A 23,984-nucleotide genomic window follows, 5' to 3' on the forward strand; every position below is an offset into this window, starting at 1 on the left:
ACTTCCCACCACTGCCAAACTCATACCATTATAAGTATTTAGAAATAACACTCACTTCTCGGGTACTGGTGGCCGCACGAACTGATCGTGTCCCGTACAGGCATTCGCACGATTTTCAGCGCGGTTTTGCGCTGCCGCTTTATTAAATTTGAACATTGTGAAGGATTTCTTAGCGCTCGCTACCTCACAAACGCGTACAATTATTTTACGACTGCTCTTGAAGACGGTATTCAAAGTTTTGTAGACAAGTATTGAGACGGATTTGGATGGTGGCGGATTATGATGGCCATTAACCGCTGATTGCGGTGGATGTAGAGTAGCTGGCAGCGATTGTTGTTGTTTTAATTGGGGAATAGAATGGTGCTGTTGTTGTTGTTGATAATGGTTGTTATAATTGTTGTTATTATTGCTATGCAATTGTTTTAACTCTTGAATAACTTTCGATGATTGTGATCTTGTGATAACTTTCGGATTTTGTTGTCGCAGCGGTAGCGGTGCCACAGTACGTTGTGGGCTGTTGGTGATAGGATTTGCGTTGCCGTAAGGAGATGTCGTAAAAGCTTTCGTTGGATAATTTGCTGGTATTTGTGGTGGGATTGTTGTAGGTGTAAGAGGAGTGCTGGGTGTGGTGGGTGTATTGGTGGTTGTGCTGGTAGTTGTGGTGGAGTTGGAATTGTGGTTGGGGAAACTTGCTGTTTGGCACGTTTGCTGCTTCTGATGTTGTTGTTTCTGCTGCTGTTGTTTTTGTTCAATAAGCAGCAGTTCAGCTGGTGGCTGAGTTGGTGTATGACTTTGCCGTAATAACGGCTGCTTTTGTAGTTGCAATTGCTCTTGCTGCTGCTGCTGCTGTCGTACGCTGTTGGTATTGTTCGTGTCGTCGGCGGCACTGTGCGCTGGCGTTGGCTGCAGAGGCGGCGATATATTGCTTGTAATATCCTGTTTGTGATTTAGGTTGGCGTATAAAATTTGCAAAATGAAATTTTGAGGAATTGTAAAAGATTATTTGTTTAGTGTTGTGTTTTGTAGTCGTTTTTATTATTATTTTTATTTTTTGCGCAAAAGAAACGAAAAAAGAAAAAGAGAAAGAAATTTGGTTGTTTAAAAATTGTGTACAAGCGGAAAATGGCAAAAAGTTTCTTTTTTTTTAACAACAACAATGAAAGCATTTTGACAATTTATTTTGCGCAGAGGCTTTTTGTGAAGAAAAAAAAGATATCTTCAAGTTGCTTTTGCTGCTCCGCAGTGTGAACAAATGAATGATGGGGGAGCAAGTAAAAGCTTGAAATGACGCACAGTGGGATATTTGCAAGAGATTAGTATTAAGTTGTTGCAGTGGAGCAAGTAAACAATTTAAAACAGATTTGAAAATTGAAAAAATTTTGCTGTTTTATCGGCCTTCAGTGTTAATATTTAATGAATAATCACGTTATAGGCTAAACCAAATATATCAAATGATAACCACAAAATGATTTTTGTACAAATATATATTAATCAGTTTTTTGTTTGGACCCAGAGCTTGATTACTCATTAAAAATTTTATAAAAAAAATTAAATAAGAGTAGACAGTATGTACTAATTTTTTTTTTCATACGTTTTTTAAAGTTTCTTAGTTAAAAAAATATTTTGATTAAATGGTTTAAAATTAAAAAAAAAAAGTTTCGGTAAAGAAATATTTTGACTAGAAACTGTAAATCACTCAAATTTACCTAAAACATGTGAGTGTTTTAAACTCTGATCGAAACTTGATAAAAAATTTCAACAAAAAGTATTTAAAAAGTAATAAATTTTACAAATTTTACTTGAAATTCGAGAAGCTTATCAAACCTTGAAAAAAAAAAAATGTAAATTTTGTTTTTCAAAAAAGCGTTGAGAGTAAAATGTTTGCATTTTAGTCTGAAATATTTAGATATTTCAGTTTTAGTTCCCAAAAAGATATGTATATACAACAACTTTTTATAAAATAAAAAAAAATTTGAAGTAATGTAATTTTTTTCGGCTAACGAAAGTTTTTTTTCATAAAGTTGTTAAAAATATTTAAATCAGTTAGAAATATGATTTTAAAGCTAAAAGAATTTTGAACTTTTTTCACTAAGTTGTTAAAAATATTTAAAAGAGTTAGAAATACTAATTTAAAGCTAAAACATTTCTGAAGTTGAATTTACATTCTCTTAAATTCTTTTTTTAAACATCTGATAAACCGAGTTTTTGCGTTTTTAAATTAAAAAAACAAAATTATTTTTGAAAGATCAAACAATTTTGAAATATTTTTGAAAAATATGTAGCTGTTTGGAAGTTTTGATAGAATTTATTTTGAAGTGTTTTAAAAACACTACCGAAAACATTTCTGATAAACAGAGTTTTTGCGTGTTTCATTAAGAAAACAATGTTTTTTTGAAAAGTGGAACAAGTTTTTATTATTTTTGAAACATATTTAGCTGTTTAGCACGTTTTGATAAAGTCTTTCTTGATAAAATTGTACAAAATTTGAAAATCCAAAAAAAAAGAAATGTATAAAAACAATTTTAGTGTGTTTTAGAAAAGATCAAAAAATAAAATTTTTGTATTATTCTTTTAAATTTTTCTTTTGAATTTTTAATAACTTTTATATGTTTGGACTTTTTTTATTCATATTGTTATATTTTTTATACAAAAAAAAAGTTTTCAAAACCAAATAAATTCAAATTTTTTTTCTTAAATATCAATTTTGGAATGATTCCTGAAAAAATGGCCTTCTGCAAAAAAAACAATAAATTTCCATTTTCATCATCACCCTTTTTTATACAAATTTTGAAAAATTTATTTTGAAAATTTAAATATATTCGAAATTTTCGAAAAAAATTTAAACTAGAAAAAACAAAATAAAATAAAATATTAAGTTGTTAGGAAATTCATTAAAAATTAATTCGATTTAAATTTTATCTTTTTTGCAACATGGAAACGAATCTTAAATAGTCATTTAAGTGCAGCATCTAAATATCTTGCAGTAATAATATTTTAAGTTACTTTTTTTCATATTAAATTTATAATTAGAATTGTACTATGCTCAAAAAGTTTTCGAATAATTTTTTTTTTTGAAATTTCCATAAGATTTTTTCAATATACGTTTAGTTTGCAAAAACTCTAAATTTTAGAATCAAAAACCAAATGGTTCGAAGAATTTTAGAAACTAAAAAATAAAGTTTATGTAATTTCGGAAAGTGTTTTTATAAGTAGATAACTAAGGCCGGTTTTTCAGTAGTTGGTTAAGCTAAGCATTAACTGAGTTTGCTTAAGCTCTAGTCAAATTTAACTCCAGTTAAACTACGAGCAATTTTTCAGTCACAGTTTAAGGCCGCCTTTGGGTATTGGATATTTTTATCGCAACATTGGTTTTTTATTATCTAGATAATCTGTAGTTACGGCAGCAGCTAAATTTTGTTTACAAAACAAACATGAAAAAAATATTTCTCCCGCCTTGGAGGGATATATGTATTTCTAGCTCCGGAGTTGATATCTACTAACATTCTCTAATTATTCTTAAACCAGACAGTTATCAAGTTGATATCCAACTTTATTCTCCAATCACTATCCAACCTTTGAGAAATTTGTACAATGTATAGTTCTCCAGTTGATCTCCTCATTTTCAAATTAATATTTTTTGCTTTATAAATAATTGCCTTCTTTGCTGAGAACGCTCTGATGCGCAAGTTGAGTCACTGTTTCGAAACAACTTTTGAGAAGTTTTAATGGTTATCAACATGAGCACTAATGGTACTTAAGCCCAAATGCTTCTTGGGTATATTCGATGCCTTTGCAAATGAAAGCAAATAAATGATCGGTTAACTAGAGTTTATCCCTGCCAGATGGACCGCTTAAGCTCAGCTTAAACTTCGGACTGAAGAACTGCAGAATAAGTTCAAGCGTAGTTTAACTGACAAACTGAGTTGAACTTGAACTGAAAAACCAGCTCGGTAGATTCGATTTTAAAATTCAAATACCAGTAACAAGTTTTTAAAATTGTTACCGGCTTGTAATTTTTTTTATTTCAAAATGGCGTTTGCAGTACAAATTAATTTATAAATCATCGAAGTATTTCTATTTTTTGACAATCTGCTCGTTAATGCCCCACTGTGCGGTGCGAGGCTCTCAATTTCTCATGACGTACACAGGATGTGCAGCATTCAGCGTGTAGCATATGTGACATGTGACAGGGATATACTTGAGTAACAGAGTGCAACAGTTGCTGTAATTTTATATGACGTCGAGTTTGACGATGTTTTTTTAATACAATAAACTTTTTCATTTTGAATGTGGATGGGCATTAATGATTGCACGACTACAATGACTACCAAATGACAACTAGTACTACATATGAATGACGGCGTAATACGGGCATAGAGTTGCATGAGGTTAACGAATGCATTGCTTAAAATGGCATTTGCATTTTTTCAGTAACATTTTCACTAAGTATATAAAAAAATTGCTTATCTACAAATGTCAGCGTGTTGTTGTTGCATTGAAAATAAAATTTACTGTACTGTTTTTTTTTTAGCAAGATTTTCACTTTGGTGTTTTTTTACAGTGCTTGATGAGTGATAAAAGCTGCTAAGCACGCGCTGCATACATTTTGCATTAAAAAAATTGTAGTATTTTTTATAGATTACTGACTCACACTTATTTATGGCTTTATATGCAATATTTCACTGTTGGCGTTAGTTTGAAGTTGCAAAAAAAAATATAAATTGATGTATATTAAAATCAATTTTATTTTAATGTATTTAATAATTTCACTTGCTTACTTTGCTACAAAATAAAAATTTATAAAATAATATTTTATACGATAGAATAATTATAGCAGTGATAGAAGCTTCATTAGAACAAGCCATCCACTCAGAAATTCAAGTATCATTACTTTAACAAAAGTATCGATGCGTATGCTCATTAGGGTGGCCCTTCGTTGTATGGAGGAAAAAAAAAGTGTTTGGATTCTTGATCTCACCCCCTAAGAATATGCGAATAGCTCAAAAACGATTATACACAAAGTTTTAGGCCAATCAAAAAAGATTTAGAGGTAGCGCAAAAGGCTTGAAATCCTGAAAAATTACGAATTTTACCAATTTCGTGTTTCAGGTTTCTATATTGTTAAACCCTACCAAAATTTACTGCTTTGCCATACCGTAATTAGATTTGTATTTTCTTACTTTTCTAAAATGACCACAATCTTCAAAATCGGTCGATCAATAACAGAGTTACAGGACAAAATATATATTGCTTTCGACGTTTTCTTATTAAAACTATACTGCTCTTGAAGGAACAAGTTTTTAATAGTACGTTTTATTAAATAGATAAATTGCGGCACTTTGCATTGGGATGGAAAACTACTTCCAGAAATAACATAAGGTGGAACGACTTCCAGTTGTTGTTACTTACAGGAATGGCGAACAGTTAATAGGAGCTCCATTATTATATGCTGCAACAGGCTCGGAAATAGCTGATACGTTGTATGAACTCTTATTTGAATGGAATCTGAAACATGATATTGTGGCCTGTTGTTTCGATATGACATCGGTTAACACAGGCGTTATAAAAGGAGCTGCAACGTTATTAGAAATAAAGCTTGAGCGAAAACTATTGTATCTACCTTATCATCATCATAATTATGAAGTTTTGCTGAGAGGGGTTTTCGAATGTTATTTTCCAGTAAATAATAGTAAGGACGCCCAGTTATTTCGGCGATTTCAAGAAAATTGGAAAAACATCGACAAAAATAGTTTTAAAGATTTGCTACAAAATAACGAATTGGAATTACTTTTAAGCGATAGCAAAGAAAATATTCTAAATTTTTCTAAGGAAGAGTTGAAAAACAAAATAGTAAGAGATTACTATAGGGAATTATTCTATATGTCTAGCAGCAAGTGATGGCATAAAGTTTTGTGTACCAGGGCCAACTCATCATGCTCGGTGGATGTCTAAGGCATTGCATTGCTTTAAAATCTATTTATTTCGTTAACAGTTTAAACTAATGGAGTATGAAGAGAATTCGATAGCAAGTATATGCGCGTCTATTATACAATTCTATATTAAGCTTTGGTTTAACTATACCAATCCTCATAGAGTACCTCTTCAAGACTTATATTTTATTAAAGTAATTTATAAATACAGAAATGTTAATAAAAAAATATCTGACATTGCAATAAAAAAGTTGTGTAACCACCTATTGTACCTGACTGAAGAATGTAATGCATTGGCATTGTTCGATGATGACGTCTCGTGTACCATGAAGAAAAAGATTGTGGAAAAAATCAAAAGCATAGACAACTACGACAAGAAAACAGAAAATTTGAAAAGGTTACACTTTAGGCCCAGTGAAATCAATAAATTCATAGAAAAAGAACTACACGATTTTGTAACAGGAAATACAATTGATTTTTTTGGTCGGTTTGGGATATCATCTCAATTTCTGGAGGTAGATCCACTCTACAAAGGTGTGATACACAAACGTATAAAAAAGCTAAGGAAACTGTTATAAATATAAAATTAGTTAACGATACAGCAGAACGTGGAGTAAAACTTATGGAAGAATATAGTACAATACTTACAAATGACGAACAAGAAAAACAATATTTATTACAAGTTGTAACTGATTACAAAAAACAATTTGAATCACATAATAAATCATCATTAATTAGATCCTAAGAAATAATATCATATTATATACGTGTCAGCTAAAGTTTCACAAGATATGGTGTACCACCTCTAACCCTTTTTCGATTGACCTAAAACTTTGTATATTCTAGTTTTTACGCTATTCGCATATTTATAGGGGGGTGAGATCGAGAATCGGAACACTTTGGAAAATAAGGGCCATCCTAATGCTCATATTCACATAAAAGTATCGATTATATTCGTTCTTCGTAAGTGTTCATTTGAAAATTGTTGTTGACTTAACCAACTCCACAAAAAAAAAAAACTTTAACAATGTATGTTTGGTGCATCATCTATCTAAATATCTACATCATGGCGAGCGAATTCTAAAGATCGCTTTTTGTTGTGAAATTTTATTTTTTAAAGTTAAATAATAACTTACGATTTATTTACTAAAATAGAATGTCAACAAAAGAAATATCGCATATCTCAAACAAAGTCACATGCGTTTCCAATTTTTGTTTTTTTTTTTTTATTGAGGCATTGTGAAGTATCCTCAAACAAAATAACAATTTGGATCTAAGTTCAATCAGCCAATTACTAAATTAATTACTTAAAAGTAAAACAAAAGAAAAATTAAAAAAAAGTAGTATAATAAATTTAATAATACTTCTGAGCATGAGTTCAAGGCTTAGATAATAATTTTTTGCCATTATTATTGTTTTGAATTTTTTTTATTGGAATTTTTTAAATTAGATTAAAATTGCGAATTTTTTTAAAATAATTTTTAATAGACAACTGCCATAGCTGGCTTTGTAGATATATTTCGAGGGTTGCAACCTTAAGTCATTCGGCCATTACAGCGGCGATTTTTTGCTTTTAGTTGTTTTTGGCAATCCATTTTTGTACTATAGCAAAATTATGAAATTATATGAAAAACAAGTAAGGAAGTCTAAGTTCGGGTGAAACCGAACATTAAATCCCCAGCTGTATACTTGAAATGCTGTTGTTGTTTGTTTTGTGTGCTTAATAGTGTTACAAGGCTGCTATTCTTAACTAATTTTCCTTTAAAAGAAGCAAGAAGTATACAGAGGCTAATACCAATGATCTTGAGCGGGTAATAATGCACTTTTCCTTCAGATATGAGGATTTACCTACTCTTTATTTTAAAATATATATAGAACAGGACAATAAAAATAAACACACAAGTGCCATTGTACTAAAAAGCGTTATCGCAAAACAAGGGCAGGGTTATTAACGAAATTTTCCAATTTTTACCTAGAAATAGCTGATTACCTGCATCTACGCACTTTTACAAAATCTTTTGTATTAAAGTAGGCCGCTTAGTTAACCGCTTTAATCCATTTTTACTGAAAATATTTTCTGTTAAAAACCAAATTTTTCGTCGAGTTATGGCTCCAGAAACGTTGGGAAATGCATTGTAAGAAAAGGGCAGTGCCAAACCCATTTTTCAAGATTTGAATTTTTTCCCATTTCTTGTTATAATGGCAACAAATACGATTCGTACAAAACTAGTTTTTGCTAAGATATAGCTTTTGAATTTCGTCTACGACCTTTTTAAAAATCTTTTATATAAAAGTGGGCGTGGTCGTTAACCGATCTCGTCCATTTTTTGTGGAAATATTTACTGCAATTACAATTTTTTTACGATCCGTTAATGGGTTTTGGCTCCCGAAACATAGAAAATTGCTTAGTCATAAAAGGGGCGGTGTCACGTCCATTTTTTAAAATTTGAAAATTTTCCTATTTATTGTTATAAATCCACTTGGGAAATAAATACCATTGATATAAAGCTCTTTTTTGCAAATATAAAGCTTATTTCATACGTCCACGAACCTTTTAAAAATCTTTTATATAAAAGTGGGCGTGGTCCTTAACCGATTTCGTTAAGTTTCCTTCAAAGCATTCCCCATAGTAAAGGCAACCTCTCGGCCGAATTTTGTTACGATAGGTTTGACGATTTTTGATTTATGATTAATAGTATTTGTAAAATTGATTTTATCACAAGTGGGCGCCCATTTTAAACAAATTTGTATCAAGAGTCTCAATATCAGTCCACACGTCAAATTTCAACATTCTAAGTGTATTATTTACTAAATAATCTTTGTGTTTCCCAAAATGTTATATATATAAAAGGTGGGCGTTGTTATCATCCGATTTCGCTCATTTTCAATACCAATCTATTCTGGGTCCAGATATGCTCGTGTATCAAATTTGGTAAAAAAAAAATTTGGTGAAGGTATCTCAATATTGACTCAAGTTGTCGTGTCGGACATACAGACAGACGGACATGGCTGAATAACATTTTTTTTTCGATACTGATGATTTTGGACCGTTATCCAATCAAAGTTAATATACTCTGTGTGCAAAGCACGCTGAGTATAAAAAATTAAAAAGCTTTATAAAGCATTGTCAGCCCGTCTCGCTAATTAAATACATTTGTAAAGTATTGATACAACATTTAACAGGGGAAATACGCTAACAAAACACAACGGTACTGATCAAGTTCTGTTGAATGAGCCTAAAAGTATTCCACACAATTTGGAATGAAAACATACATACATATATGTTCCTACGTTAAGTTGAATAGGCCGGTCAATAAAGATCGCACATAGATTAAATGTGTCCATAGTGTTGCCAGAATTTGTTTAACGATCAAACGGAAGTACCCCAATCAGGTGCCGGGACTTATGTTAAAGATTTGCTGTTACTGGCCTAACTTATGGGCATGTGACGCTATAAGGCAGTGCCCAGTTAGTATGCGCCTCATGACCCTTAAGTTTTCACTCTTCAAAACAGCTCTTGCACTCCTACATTATCGTGTATAGGTATTTAAAAAAAAATGATATTGAAGGAGGTTCAAATTGTACGTGAAAATTTTCTTGGGCGTCAAAAGGTCATCAGAAGATTTAGAATATGAAAGTAGTGGCATACAGCTTTTAAACTAACGAGTATCTTTTTTGGAGAGTGTGCAATTTCCGGAACCATATGTAAGCCATGTTTTTTTACACGTATATACGTCTACATATGCGGGTAAAAAAAAAACTATTATCCTTACTTAGATAATGTTTAGGAGACCCATCTAGCGGCAGTGGTTAAATGACTAGTTAAAGAACATGTTGTACCAAAAAGCGTAGACATACACCTCTGTTGGCCATAGTGTATAGCCTATTGCTGAATGGGTTGCGGTGAATAGTGGATACACACCATTTGTAGAGGTGATACATAGAGATAGTGTAGAGGTGAAACATAGACACAAATATCACTTGCATCTGAGTATAATGCGTATTGAAATTTAGGATTACTAATTTTCTGCGCAGCAATTTCAGAAGTTTAGATATAGTTTAGCGCTTAGCAGTCCATATAAAGTTTAAGCGTTTATGTATATAGATTTAAAAAAACACAGCTATTATGTATACATTTTCGGTCATCATTATGTTTTCAAGTGATTACGAAAACTTTATAGTTCCGCAATGTGTTAAAGCTACAATATTTTCCATTAAAAATACATAAAACTAATAGAGACTAGACAATTATTAAAGTTTTATAACCAAACCCAATCCTATCATTATTTTTATGAATCACTTAATTTTAAGGTTTAGCTACATACATACGCACGTGTTATATTTATAGCTTTCTCAAATACGTTATTACGTATATTTCCGGCTGTCTGACACTTTAACCTTACCTTACTGAAATTTATATGAGGCTATCCAGCCTTTATATATATTTATGTAATCTGTTTTTTTTTTGACAAAGTCATTGTATGTACGTGCGTGAGCATTCGTGTGTATCATAGCCTATTTTTCGGCATACTGATTTCTTACTATCATCTAAGGGTAATTCAATGGTTTTGAATTTCCTCCTTTTTCTACTTTCTATACTTTACGTAGGAACGTCTAGTAAATAAAAATGTTTGTGCGTATGTAGCCCTTTAAACAAATTTGCATATTTCCATGATAACCATTTTACATGATAACCATTATTCAATAAACAAAGTTTTAAGTAAAAAGTACGGTGAACACAGACAACTCAGTGCGGTACTGAATTTGTCTAACAGCACGTCTTGTGGCTATAAGCATTACCTGTTGTAGGTATGAAGTACTTATTGACACAAAGTATAACGTCGAAATAGGTTTTGCGTGCTTCCTTTTTTGATTACACTCTGAAACACTTTTGAAATTTTGAGGGTACAGTATGTGCTCGGAATAATATCAGCCTCAGTTGAGTTCACCCTAAGGTGTAAGACTTAGACGAATATGCACCCAAACTAATTTTTTCCATAATATGAACTATTTTTCGTCATCTGGATTTCTTTTCCAAAAGAAAGAATTTTTAAAAAAAAAAAAACAACTGTATAAAGCAAAATAAGCATGTCTCGCGAATTAAATACAAATAATATTATTGATATGATAGTGATCAGTGGTAGTAATACTATAACACCACTAATATAAATCAAATGTTACTAAGCTCTTGAGCGCGCCTATAAGTATTTCACTCAAATTAGGATTAACAACATAGAACTATTATGTACCAAATGGTGTATAAAGGAATAGCAATAGAAAGGCAATACTTAGAGACCAATTGCAAAGCGTGCAGCGGGGCATTCATATGGCTTAGTTATTAAAGATATCTGCCTTTAAACTATTACAAATTATGATTTCGAGTTCAATACTCAGCTCCCGAAATGATGGCTGATGAAGAAGTGAAATTCAGAAAAATGTCCTATTAACAATCGCCGTTTGTAAACTTTGTAATCTCCTCTAATATCAATAAAAGAAATTTTTCCAAAAAACAAGGAAGCTTGTCTTGAAAATTTTCTTCATTATCGAAAAGTTCGTAATTTGAGGAAAAAATTGTCTTTGAGGAAAACCAATTACATTTTTCATGTTGCGACGCACTTTTTTTGAGCGTAATCAAATCTCAAAATATGTGTTCCATGACTACTTGGAACTTAAAATTGTTCGCCTGTTTCTTAAAGAAGTGCAAATAACATGTAAGGTAACCCATTATCTCTCTGACAAAAGCGTCGTACTGTCTTCTATTTGAAAAAAATCTAAACAAACTGGCAACACTTGGAAGGTAGCAAATTATTACAGCATTTAAAAATTTATTTGCCCGTTGCAGTTCTCAGAGTAAAAATATGTGTATACAGAATTGAAATGGCCTATATGTTCAAACTTCAATTAATTTACGTTGGGATGCTAATGTACATTCCAGAAGATCTAAATTACTTCGCCTTTAAAAATTCCCTCGAAAAATATTTTTAATATTTCTATCCTCTAGCGAACTTCTAAAACGTATTTTATTTAAAGCCTCTTTATAATAAAAGATGTAACTAACACCATTTCGGAAGAGAAACTATGCGTTGACATTGCCCAACGTTGGGCGCCATCGTAAGTGACGATGACAAGCGGCATGCCTGCAACGCAAATTAGCTTCTCGTCTTGGTACTCATCATTTGAAGTCCCCAAAAAGGTGGATCTCACCCACATCTCTGGAGAGAATAACTCGATATCGCCGTACATTGGGCGATATTTTTAAGTGACTGAAATCGAGCGTGGTGAACAGCGGACGCCAAGCTGAAATTCTTCGTGAAATTTCATTGAAATAATTAATCTAAATAGTGTATTTTAATCCCAAATATTTGTATTCCTTGATTCAATTCACACGTCAAAGCCTTTAAGCTTGATTTTAAAGTTTTTCACCACAAAAATATTGTAGCACAGTGTATTTTGATGTGGGTATATTTGTTTTTAGGCGCTCAAGTTTCCACCAGATTGTGCAAGTCGATTAAATTTGATAAAAATTGATACTTTTCTTTTGCTTTTGCTACTTTAGTTCAACTTAACTGTACACTTTTATATCAACACCACAATAGCAGAGACAACTTTCCTTTATTTTGTCACATAAAATAAAAATTGATTGAGCTACAAAACTGCTTCTCGCGAGATTTTCGAATTTCAAAAGTCTCGCGAGCTTCTCGACCTTCAACTTAATCCCTGTTTTGGCAGTATTAATTGTGACGAATATTAGTGGCACTAAGTGATACTCACATCACTAATCTGATACTAAGTAAATAAAGCCACAACAACGATAAAGCAAACTGCCACACTTGTATGTACGTAAACAAATCAATCATTATATCTACACATATGTCCATACAAGCAGCGGAGAGAAACGCACAAACACATGCATATATCTGAGATACTCCCAAAAGTAGGCAATCATCGGTGGAAGTATCACTCACATATACACGCGCATATGGCTATGCGAGAAGCTATAATCGAGCATCTGTAGTTATAGCTGATGAGTTTATAGCTGGTAAACAAGTAGTAAATTCTAGAAGATAGAAACGCCTAGAAGGTTGCGAACGAGACATCACAGAGGAGTTAAAGCTGAGTAATTAGTAATCTGTTTGATTTAAGCAAGCTATTGGTTGTGAAGTACTTTAATATAGTCCATTTTGCATTATTGAATATTGGAGTTATTTATTCAACAGTTTAGCGATACGAACGTTAGTAGACGATTGAAAATAAGAGGAATTTCAGTAACTTCGTTACAATATATAGCTTATGATTTATTGTCGCTTGTGTTCATATCTTCAAACAAAATTTATGTATTTTGAATTGTAAGACGGAAATGCTGTATGTTTTGGTCTTTTAACACTAATTTAAGGAAAATGTTTTATCAAGAGCTGGTAACACTGATTGTAGCGTGCAGTCAACATGGCGCAACGTAAAACATTAAACCATAGCTGCGTGTCAAGTGGCAATATTAATAAAGCGCAAGTAAAAAAAATACAAACAAGTTGTTGTAAAGGCAGATTTACAGTGGAAACTTCGACTTTACTGAAGTCTTCGACCTTTCGCGCCATATGGTAAAACAAGTTAACTGTTTTTGCTTTGCTTTATGTTTTGCAAACTTGGTGTAGCCGGACCATGCCTAAATCATTCATTGAACTCATCTGTTACAAACAAAGTATGGTCAAATATTTTATTCAATATACACCTTTATGATCAGATGAAAACAAATTAAGGCTGTCTACGTTTAAGTGCATATATTTATTACCTTTCTTGTAAAAAAAAAATAAATGTAAGGCGCGATAACCTACGAAGAGATCTAAGGCCGAGTTTTTTTGCGTCGTGCTCCTATTTTTTTCTTACAAATTGGCGGGATGGGACCTACTTGTTTTATGCCGACTCCGAATGGCAACTGCCAGGCAGATGAGCTGCGAGCTCTTCATGGCAGAAATACACTCGGATTGCTTGCCAAACACTGCCGAGGGGCGACCCCGCTTAGAAACATTTTTTTTCTAATTGTAAAAACTTGTTTCTAAATTACCTTTCTTGTGCATTTGTATGTTCCTGTTATTCAATTCTTTGTACATATGTCTTTCATAAGTTATGTATGTCACATGTAAGTGGTTGTTTTTGCAGGTTTATTGATTTATTTCAACAATGTGCTTCAGTTTACTTACGATAAAATAAATATTCATATGCATACGTCATATTTGTTAAGTATGACGTAGACTGATTTTGGTGAGCCGATAGTCCACGCTCATGAGAATTTTGATAGTATTAGAAGAAACTATCGATATCGTAGAAAGTGAATACATTTTGAGATCAATCTATCGAAACAAACGTATCGAACCAAGGTATACGTTTTTGAAGTTTAACTTTTTAGATGCCATAAAAAATATTTTTGTAGAACTATTTAATCCATAAGGTGTATTCAGAGTACAGCCAGTTTGGGTTTGTCTTTCCTAATAAATGAAATTTGTCAAGTAGAAGCCGTCCTGGTTTCTTGGTGCATTTTCCTGCAGCAGAGCACCTAATTGCTCGGTTTTTTTTGAATATTCATAGCAGCAACATCTTCACCTACTTCTGGTCGAAGAGTGGTAAATTGCCTCGATTTCTTCAGCGAGGAGGTTGATTAATATAAGCAGAGAGGGCCTTCGAACTCTCACTAGATACTATACAGGACACTGTAGTCTACTTCAGCAAATTTTAGAAATGCCTTATTATTTCGTATCTTCTGTTATAGTTCAAGTTGCCAAACTGACGAATAAATAACTCAAATATTCGGTAAAGCAAAATGTTCTTTATTCACACTACTTTGGTGGTAGTGCTGCACAACTAGATTAGTCGCGTACTTCACTGATAACGTGTTAAAATCAAACCGATTGATTATTATGTTGTTTACATGTATTTGTAATAACGTCTGAGCTCTTATGGACTCTCACTGTTGCCTGTAATGCATATGTGTGTATATGATTTCTCTTTCTTCTTTACTCTTATTATTATATACTAGCAGCGTAGTGACCTATGGAAGCTGCTAATATTTGGCACACTACGATATCACCTAAGCAAGTTAAATCTATTCGATATACAAATCTGTCGCTTTTTTGAGCCGTAGAATAAAATGTCGGTTCCATTCTCTACGATTTCGTCGCTCTAGCAAGGCAAATACTCTCTCAACTAGATAGAACGACTTTTGGTATCACAGCTCGTATTGCACTTTGGAATTGTACACCTGACAAAGTTGAAAGCATTTTTAAAGTCCAACCTGACGAATGAGACTATCGTATTTGCATTGTGGCAGGCTTTCTCGGCTTTCATACAGCATTTGCTACCCTATTATGGCTCCCATTTTGTAGCCGTCTTGCATGTAGAGCAACAGCTCGGAGCTGTTAGTTGTTGCCACTATTTGCGGGAATCCCATCCTGTGCTGGTACCTTCAAGATGCATATGGCGATGTTTAGTTCTTCTACGCTGAACGGTTGAACGAGATATACATTTTTTTGCACCGTGTCCCCCGAAGATGTCGACACATTTCTTTACAAAACCTTAAGCTTAAGAGTGTATAGAGATACTCCCTGTATACACAGACACTCCCTGTATACACTCAATATCTATCTATTTAAACTAGGGATCGTAACAGCGTAAGGCCTTATTTCAAAAATTGTTTTGTAATAATACTAACCAACATTATTTTTCTGAGTGATGGAATCACAGAGACAAATTTTTTTTGAACAAACTTATAGTCCAACTCGTTTGTCACTCACTTACTCACATAATTGGCGCTTAACCGTTTAAACAGCTATATCCGTCCAACAAGGCGCGCCAGTCGCTCCTTCTCTCTGTCAACCGGCGCTAATTGGTCACACCAAGGGAGTTTAAATCGTTTTCCACCTCGTCCTTCCAGCAGAGTGGGGACCGCCCTCTACCTGTGCTTACAACTCGTCTAGCCTACTTCTAATTTGCACTTTGCTAGAGTTTTATTTGGTAATTTTTCCTGTGAAGTAAAAAACTATGGAAGGACTAATCGTGGAACAATGAAGTGTTTTTATAAAATTATGAGCTTTCCACAGGGAGCATTATATTCTAGGAGCATTATATTCTCTCGACATGCTGAAGTACAAGTATGTTTACCGAAAGTGATCTGTAGGAAGTTCGTTTCCTTAAATATATCATGTTTGTTGCAAGATAAAGTTCTAATTTAGTTCTACTGTAAAACTAGTTTTGATTTTTATGATAGAACTCAAAAAATCAAGAATCAATCCATTCATCGGGAGTCTGTGTAATAATAAGCAAAAGTACTACGGCGGTCCAACAAGGCGCTCCAGTCGCTTTTTCGCTCTGCCAACTGGCGGCAATTGGGCACACCAAAGGAGTTTAAATTGATTTTCACCTGATCCTTCCAGCGTTGTGGGGGCCGCTCTCTTCCTCTGCTGCATTAATAGGCTGGTTCCGATAAAATTATTTTCTTAGCCGAAGCACAAAACCTTAAATTGGTCTTAAAATTTATCACCGAAGGTTCACAAAGAAGAACTTTTCTCTCGAACACTTCCTGGTTGTGAAAATTATACTCTGTTTAATACGGTTTTAAGTATATTTATTAGCATTCGTGTCCAAATCAGCTTAATCGAAACGCATTAGAACTATGCAATACTTTGTTTTTAAAAATTCAGTTAAATAAAAAATGTTACGTATACGCACCGGCAACCTTAGTATCAGCTGGTACGGATAAGTTTGGGTGTAAATGGTTGGTTTGAAAAAAATGAGCACGCTTATTTTTTGAAACTGAGAGCATTACTTTAATCCTTTCTAAATTTTTGGCATTGATTCATCACTAATGTTGCAACAAAATTCTTGAGTTGAACAAAAACCGCTATAACATCTTCATAGTTCTTCTTATTGTGTCAATTAAAAGCCCATACTTTACAATTAACAAAAATCAGCACATTAAAATTTAACAATCCTCACTTATGCCAATTCAACTAATATCATTTTGATTGTTTAATTACTACTTTGTATTGTCGTTCGCACACACACAATTAAGCATTTGGTAAATGTCACTTTAACAACCCTCAACGCAGTGTGTTTGCATTTTTTACTGCTTTTATGTGACCATTTACTGCTGTGCGCTGCTGTGCTTTCATTATATTTTTCGCTATGTATTAATAAGCAATTACCGCATAGCTTGACAGCCACTTTGGGTGCTTTGTGTATGTGTTTTGGCCTTCTAATCGAACACAAGCAAACACTAAATTAGCCTTTAGGCAGTCACTAACAGCCATTTCAGACTGTTAGTTTTACCATATCGAGCTTTTCTCTATGTACCGCCCACATTTTTGTGTATACATATGTTTGTATGAATTTTCTAATGCTTGTGTCTACATTCATACATATGTATATATCTACTTAGTTGCTCAATCTATTTGTTTTTGTTTCCTTTAATTCGTTTGGATTTTGTTGTGCTGCTTTGTCTACGTTTCTGTCATTACCTGCCTGTTTCTTGAACTTTATGAATATGGCTGCCTTTAGAAAGAGACATACAAATGTAAATATTTAGTTAAAGTAATGCATATGTATGTTTGTACGTAAACGACGATTTGTGCTTGACCAAGTGACTGAGCCAATTGCATTAGTATTGGTTAGCTATAGCTTTTCAGGTATACAGCGCTGTCGACGAATATGTATTGAAATAATTTTTTTTTGCTTTTATGTGTGTTTTTTGTGCTTGTGTGTTTTGCCAATGTACCTAAGTTAAACAAAGCAGATTGTACTATGTTTTCCTTATTATTTTTGTTGTCTTCTAATGTAACTTTGACATTTATTGATGTGTTTATTGGTAATCGTTATTCGATTACGTGCGCAATTGACCGACTAAATTGGTATGTCCAAATAAGTTCTAGGTGTTGCTTTTGTGCACCTAATAGGAATAATTAATATCCCAATACTAAAAGAGAGAACAAATAGAAAAAATTTGTTTGAGTTACACCTTGAACCTTGCAACTCTTAGATTTACATATTTATTGCAATTATTGAATAATGTAACCGCATGTAAATGTTATGTATGTGGAGGACAATGTTATGTCATGGGATGACTATGACCCAGGGAACATGGCTTCAGCAAATCGAAAACTCATGATAGCGTAAATTAAATTAAAAGAAAAAAAGACAAACTAAAAAAAAAAAAACAAAGCAGGAAAAGGGTGAAATTTAATAGAAATAATAGATCCCGTCTTTCAGAATCCCGACAACACATGGTCCCGACAAAAATCTCGCCAATACACAATTCAGCCATAACAAAATCTCGATATAACGAAATCCCGGCAAGACAATATTCCGAAAATACATAAAGGAATATACAACACAATTTATAAAAAAATTTAAAAGAAAACACATAAAATGTAAAAAAAATCAAAAGCAACAAAAAAAACCAAAAAAATTTATTTAAATATATAAAAAGATTTCGACCAAAAACAATTCAAAAATATTATAAATAAGGAGGATATAAAAATATGTATATTTAAAAAAAAGTATACATACGAAAAAAAAATATTAAAAAAAATATATAACAAAAAATATTTAAAAAAATGTATACAGAAAACTATGTAGAAGAAATATTAAAAGATGATATAGAACAAAAAATATTACATAATATTTAAAAAATATACAAAATAATATTAAAAAATTATACAAGAAATATACGAAAAAAATAAATAGAAAAATATATGAAAACTATAAAAAAATATTTAAAAATATATTAAAAAAATATTTGAAAGATATATATAAAGAAGATATAGAACAAAGAATAGAATATAATATTTAAAAAATATACAAAATAATATTTAAAAATTATACAAAATGTATAGAAAAAATAAAAATTATTATAAAAGAGATAATAAAGCAAATATAAAAAAATATGTGGGATAAATATGTAAATAAGATATAGAACAAAAAATATAATATAATATTTAAAAATATACAAAATAATATTTAAAAATTATACAAAAAAAGTACAAAAAAAAATGTATAGAAAGATATTAAAAAATTATTTAAAAAAATATGAAATAAAAATCTTTATCATACTTTACAATTAACAAAAATCAGCACATTAAAATTTAACAATCCTCACTTATGCCAATTCAACTAATATCATTTTGATTGTTTAATTACTACTTTGTATTGTCGTTCGCACACACACAATTAAGCATTTGGCAAATGTCACTTTAACAACCCTCAACGCAGTGTTTTTGCATTTTTTACTGCTTTTATGTGACCATTTACTGTTGTGCGCTGCTGTGCTTTCATTATATTTTTCGCTATGTATTAATAAGCAATTACCGCATAGCTTGACAGCCACTTTGGGTGCTTTGTGTATGTGTTTTGGTCTTCTAATCAAACACAAGCAAACACTAAATTAGCCTTTAGGCAGTCACTAACAGCCATTTCAGACTGTTAGTTTTACCATATCAAGCTTTTCTCTATGTACCGCCCACATTTTTGTATATACATATGTTTGTATGAATTTTCTAATGCTTGTGTCTACATTCATACATATGTATATATCTACTTAGTTGCTCAATCTATTTGTTTTTGTTTCCTTTAATTCGTTTGGATTTTGTTGTGCTGATTTGTCTACGTTTCTGTCATTACCTGCCTGTTTATTGAACTTTATGTATATGGCTGCCTTTAGAAAGAGACATACAAATGTAAATATTTAGTTAAAGTAATGCATATGTATGTTTGTACGTAAACGACGATTTGTGCTTGACCAAGTGACTCAGTCAATTGCATTAGTATTGGTTAGCTATAGCTTTTCAGGTATAGAGCGTTGTCGACGAATATGTATTGAAATACATTTTTTTGCTTTTATGTGTGTTTTTTGTGCTTGTGTGTTTTGGAAATGTAACTTAGTTAAACAAAGCAGATTGTACTATGTTTTCTTTAATGTTTTTGTTGTCTTCTAATGTAACTTTGACATTTATTGATGTGTTTATTGGTAATCGTTATTCGATTACGTGCGCAATTGACCGACTAAATTGGTATGTCCAAATAAGTTCTAGGTGTTGCTTTTGTGCAACTAATAGGAATAATTAATATCCCAATACTAAAAGAGAGAACAAATAGAAAAAATTTGTTTGAGTTACACCTTGAACCTTGCAACTCTTAGATTTACATATTTATTGCAATTATTGAATAATGTAACCGCATGTAAATGTTATGTATGTGGAGGACAATGTTATGTCATGGGATGACTATGACCCAGGGAACATGGCTTCAGCAAATCGAAAACTCATGATAGCGTAAATTAAATTAAAAGAAAAAAAGACAAACTAAAAAAAAAAAAACAAAGCAGGAAAAGGGTGAAATTTAATAGAAATAATAGATCCCGTCTTTCAGAATCCCGACAACACATGGTCCCGACAAAAATCTCGCCAATACACAATTCAGCCATAACAAAATCTCGATATAACGAAATCCCGGCAAGACAATATTCCGAAAATACATAAAGGAATATACAACACAATTTATAAAAAAATTTAAAAGAAAACACATAAAATGTAAAAAAAATCAAAAGCAACAAAAAAAACCAAAAAAATTTATTTAAATATATAAAAAGATTTCGACCAAAAACAATTCAAAAATATTATAAATAAGGAGGATATAAAAATATGTATATTTAAAAAAAAGTATACATACGAAAAAAAAATATTAAAAAAAATATATAACAAAAAATATTTAAAAAAATGTATACAGAAAACTATGTAGAAGAAATATTAAAAGATGATATAGAACAAAAAATATTACATAATATTTAAAAAATATACAAAATAATATTAAAAAATTATACAAGAAATATACGAAAAAAATAAATAGAAAAATATATGAAAACTATAAAAAAATATTTAAAAATATATTAAAAAAATATTTGAAAGATATATATAAAGAAGATATAGAACAAAGAATAGAATATAATATTTAAAATTTATACAAAATAATATTTAAAAATTATACAAAATGTATAGAAAAAATAAAAATTATTATAAAAGAGATAATAAAGCAAATATAAAAAAATATGTGGGATAAATATGTAAATAAGATATAGAACAAAAAATATAATATAATATTTAAAAATATACAAAATAATATTTAAAAATTATACAAAAAAAGTACAAAAAAAAATGTATAGAAAGATATTAAAAAATTATTTAAAAAAATATGAAATAAAAATCTTTATCATACTTTACAATTAACAAAAATCAGCACATTAAAATTTAACAATCCTCACTTATGCCAATTCAACTAATATCATTTTGATTGTTTAATTACTACTTTGTATTGTCGTTCGCACACACACAATTAAGCATTTGGCAAATGTCACTTTAACAACCCTCAACGCAGTGTTTTTGCATTTTTTACTGCTTTTATGTGACCATTTACTGTTGTGCGCTGCTGTGCTTTCATTATATTTTTCGCTATGTATTAATAAGCAATTACCGCATAGCTTGACAGCCACTTTGGGTGCTTTGTGTATGTGTTTTGGTCTTCTAATCAAACACAAGCAAACACTAAATTAGCCTTTAGGCAGTCACTAACAGCCATTTCAGACTGTTAGTTTTACCATATCAAGCTTTTCTCTATGTACCGCCCACATTTTTGTATATACATATGTTTGTATGAATTTTCTAATGCTTGTGTCTACATTCATACATATGTATATATCTACTTAGTTGCTCAATCTATTTGTTTTTGTTTCCTTTAATTCGTTTGGATTTTGTTGTGCTGATTTGTCTACGTTTCTGTCATTACCTGCCTGTTTATTGAACTTTATGTATATGGCTGCCTTTAGAAAGAGACATACAAATGTAAATATTTAGTTAAAGTAATGCATATGTATGTTTGTACGTAAACGACGATTTGTGCTTGACCAAGTGACTCAGTCAATTGCATTAGTATTGGTTAGCTATAGCTTTTCAGGTATAGAGCGTTGTCGACGAATATGTATTGAAATACATTTTTTTGCTTTTATGTGTGTTTTTTGTGCTTGTGTGTTTTGGAAATGTAACTTAGTTAAACAAAGCAGATTGTACTATGTTTTCTTTAATGTTTTTGTTGTCTTCTAATGTAACTTTGACATTTATTGATGTGTTTATTGGTAATCGTTATTCGATTACGTGCGCAATTGACCGACTAAATTGGTATGTCCAAATAAGTTCTAGGTGTTGCTTTTGTGCAACTAATAGGAATAATTAATATCCTAATACTAAAAGAGAGAACAAATAGAAAATATTTGTTTGAGTTACACCTTGAACCTGAATAGAGTCAGTTGCAACTCTTAGATTTACATATTTATTGCAATTTTTGAATAATGTAACCGCATGCAAATGTTATGTATGTGGAGGACAATGTTATGTTATGAAGGAGGACTATGACCCAGGCAACACGGCTTCAGAAAATCGAAAACTCATGATAGCGTAAATTAAATTAAAAGAAAAAAAGACAAACTAAAAAAAAAAAACAAAGCAGGAAAAGGGTGAAATTTAATAGAAATAATAGATCCCGTCTTTCATAATCCCGACAACACATGGTCCCGACAAAAATCTCGCCAAGACACAATTCAGCCATAACAAAATCTCGATATAACGAAATCCCGGCAAGACAATATTCCGAAAATACATAAAGGAATATACAACACAATTTATAAAAAAATTTAAAAGAAAACACATAAAATGTAAAAAAAATCAAAAGCAACACCAAAAAAAAAAAACCAAAAAAATTTATTTAAATATATAAAAAGATTTCGACCAAAAATAATTCACAAATATTATAAATAAGGAGGATATAAAAATATGTATATTTAAAAAAAGTATACATACGAAAAAAAATATTAATAAAAATATATAAAAAAAAAAATATTTAAAAAAATGTATACAGAAAACTATGTAGAAGAAATATGAAAAAATGATATAGAACAAAAAATCTAATATAATATTTAAAAAATATACAAAATAATATTAAGAAATTATATAAGAAATATACGAAAAAAATAAATAGAAAAATATATGAAAACTATAAAAAAAAATATTTAAAAATATATAAAAAAAAATATTTGAAAGAAATATATAAAGAAGATATAGAACAAAGAATAGAATATAATATTTAAAAAATATACAAAATAATATTTAAAAATTATACAAAATGTATAGAAAAAATAAAAATTATTATAAAAGAGATAATAATGCAAATATAAAAAAAATATGTGGGAGAAATATGTAAATAAAATATAGAACAAAAAATATAATATAATATTAAAAATATACAAAATAATATTTAAAAATTATACAAAAAAAGTACAAAAAAATGTATAGAAAAATATTAAAAAATTATTTAAAAAAATATGAAATAAAAAGCTATATAAAAACTATAAAAAAAATTGGAAAATTATAAAAATTAGGTACAAAAAAAAATTGTAAATTATTTAAAAAATATACAAAATATTATAAAAACAATATACAAAAATGTAAACAAGAAAAATGTATAGAAAAAATATTGAAAAAATTATATTAAAAATATTAAAAAAAATAATTATATAAAAAATATACAATAAAATATGTACAAAAATGTATATAAAGAAAACATACAATATAAAATTTATATGTTTTAAAAGTATTTGAAAAAAAAAAACAAAAAATACAAAACAAAATCAAAAACAAAAGAAAAAGTGTTATTTAAAAATTTAAATAAACAAATATTATGTTGGAAAATTGAAAACAAAATTTTGGTTCAAGTGTAAAGAATTATAAATAAAACATATATAAGATAATAATGAATAAAAAAATATGAACAATAATAATAACTAAAGACAATGGTTCCAAATAAAATCAGCAGCTATCTGCGATCTCTTGGCTGTGGGAAGAAAAAATATGCACTGAAAGAAAAAGACTGGTAAGATCAACCGAAAGTTCTGTTAATTTTTATCCATCGCAACGAGATGTTGAATCAACTGCGCACAAATCGTTGATTCATAATTGACCGTTTTAGTAG

The 23,984-nt window shown here is 30.6% G+C and overlaps 1 protein-coding gene across 1 annotated transcript in view; it reads right to left on the bottom strand.

The window, feature by feature from the left end:
* Slob (Slowpoke binding protein) overlaps positions 1–23,984 on the bottom strand; it is a 304,418-nt gene that overhangs the window by 77,384 nt on the left and 203,050 nt on the right. The window contains exon 4 of the mRNA XM_067767941.1: positions 56–936. Within this exon, the coding sequence (XP_067624042.1) occupies positions 56–936 (881 nt within the window). The remainder of the gene's footprint in view (positions 1–55; positions 937–23,984) is intronic.

Source organism: Eurosta solidaginis, chromosome 2 (genome assembly GCF_040869045.1).
Source record: "Eurosta solidaginis isolate ZX-2024a chromosome 2, ASM4086904v1, whole genome shotgun sequence".
Lineage (NCBI taxonomy): Eukaryota > Metazoa > Arthropoda > Insecta > Diptera > Tephritidae > Eurosta > Eurosta solidaginis.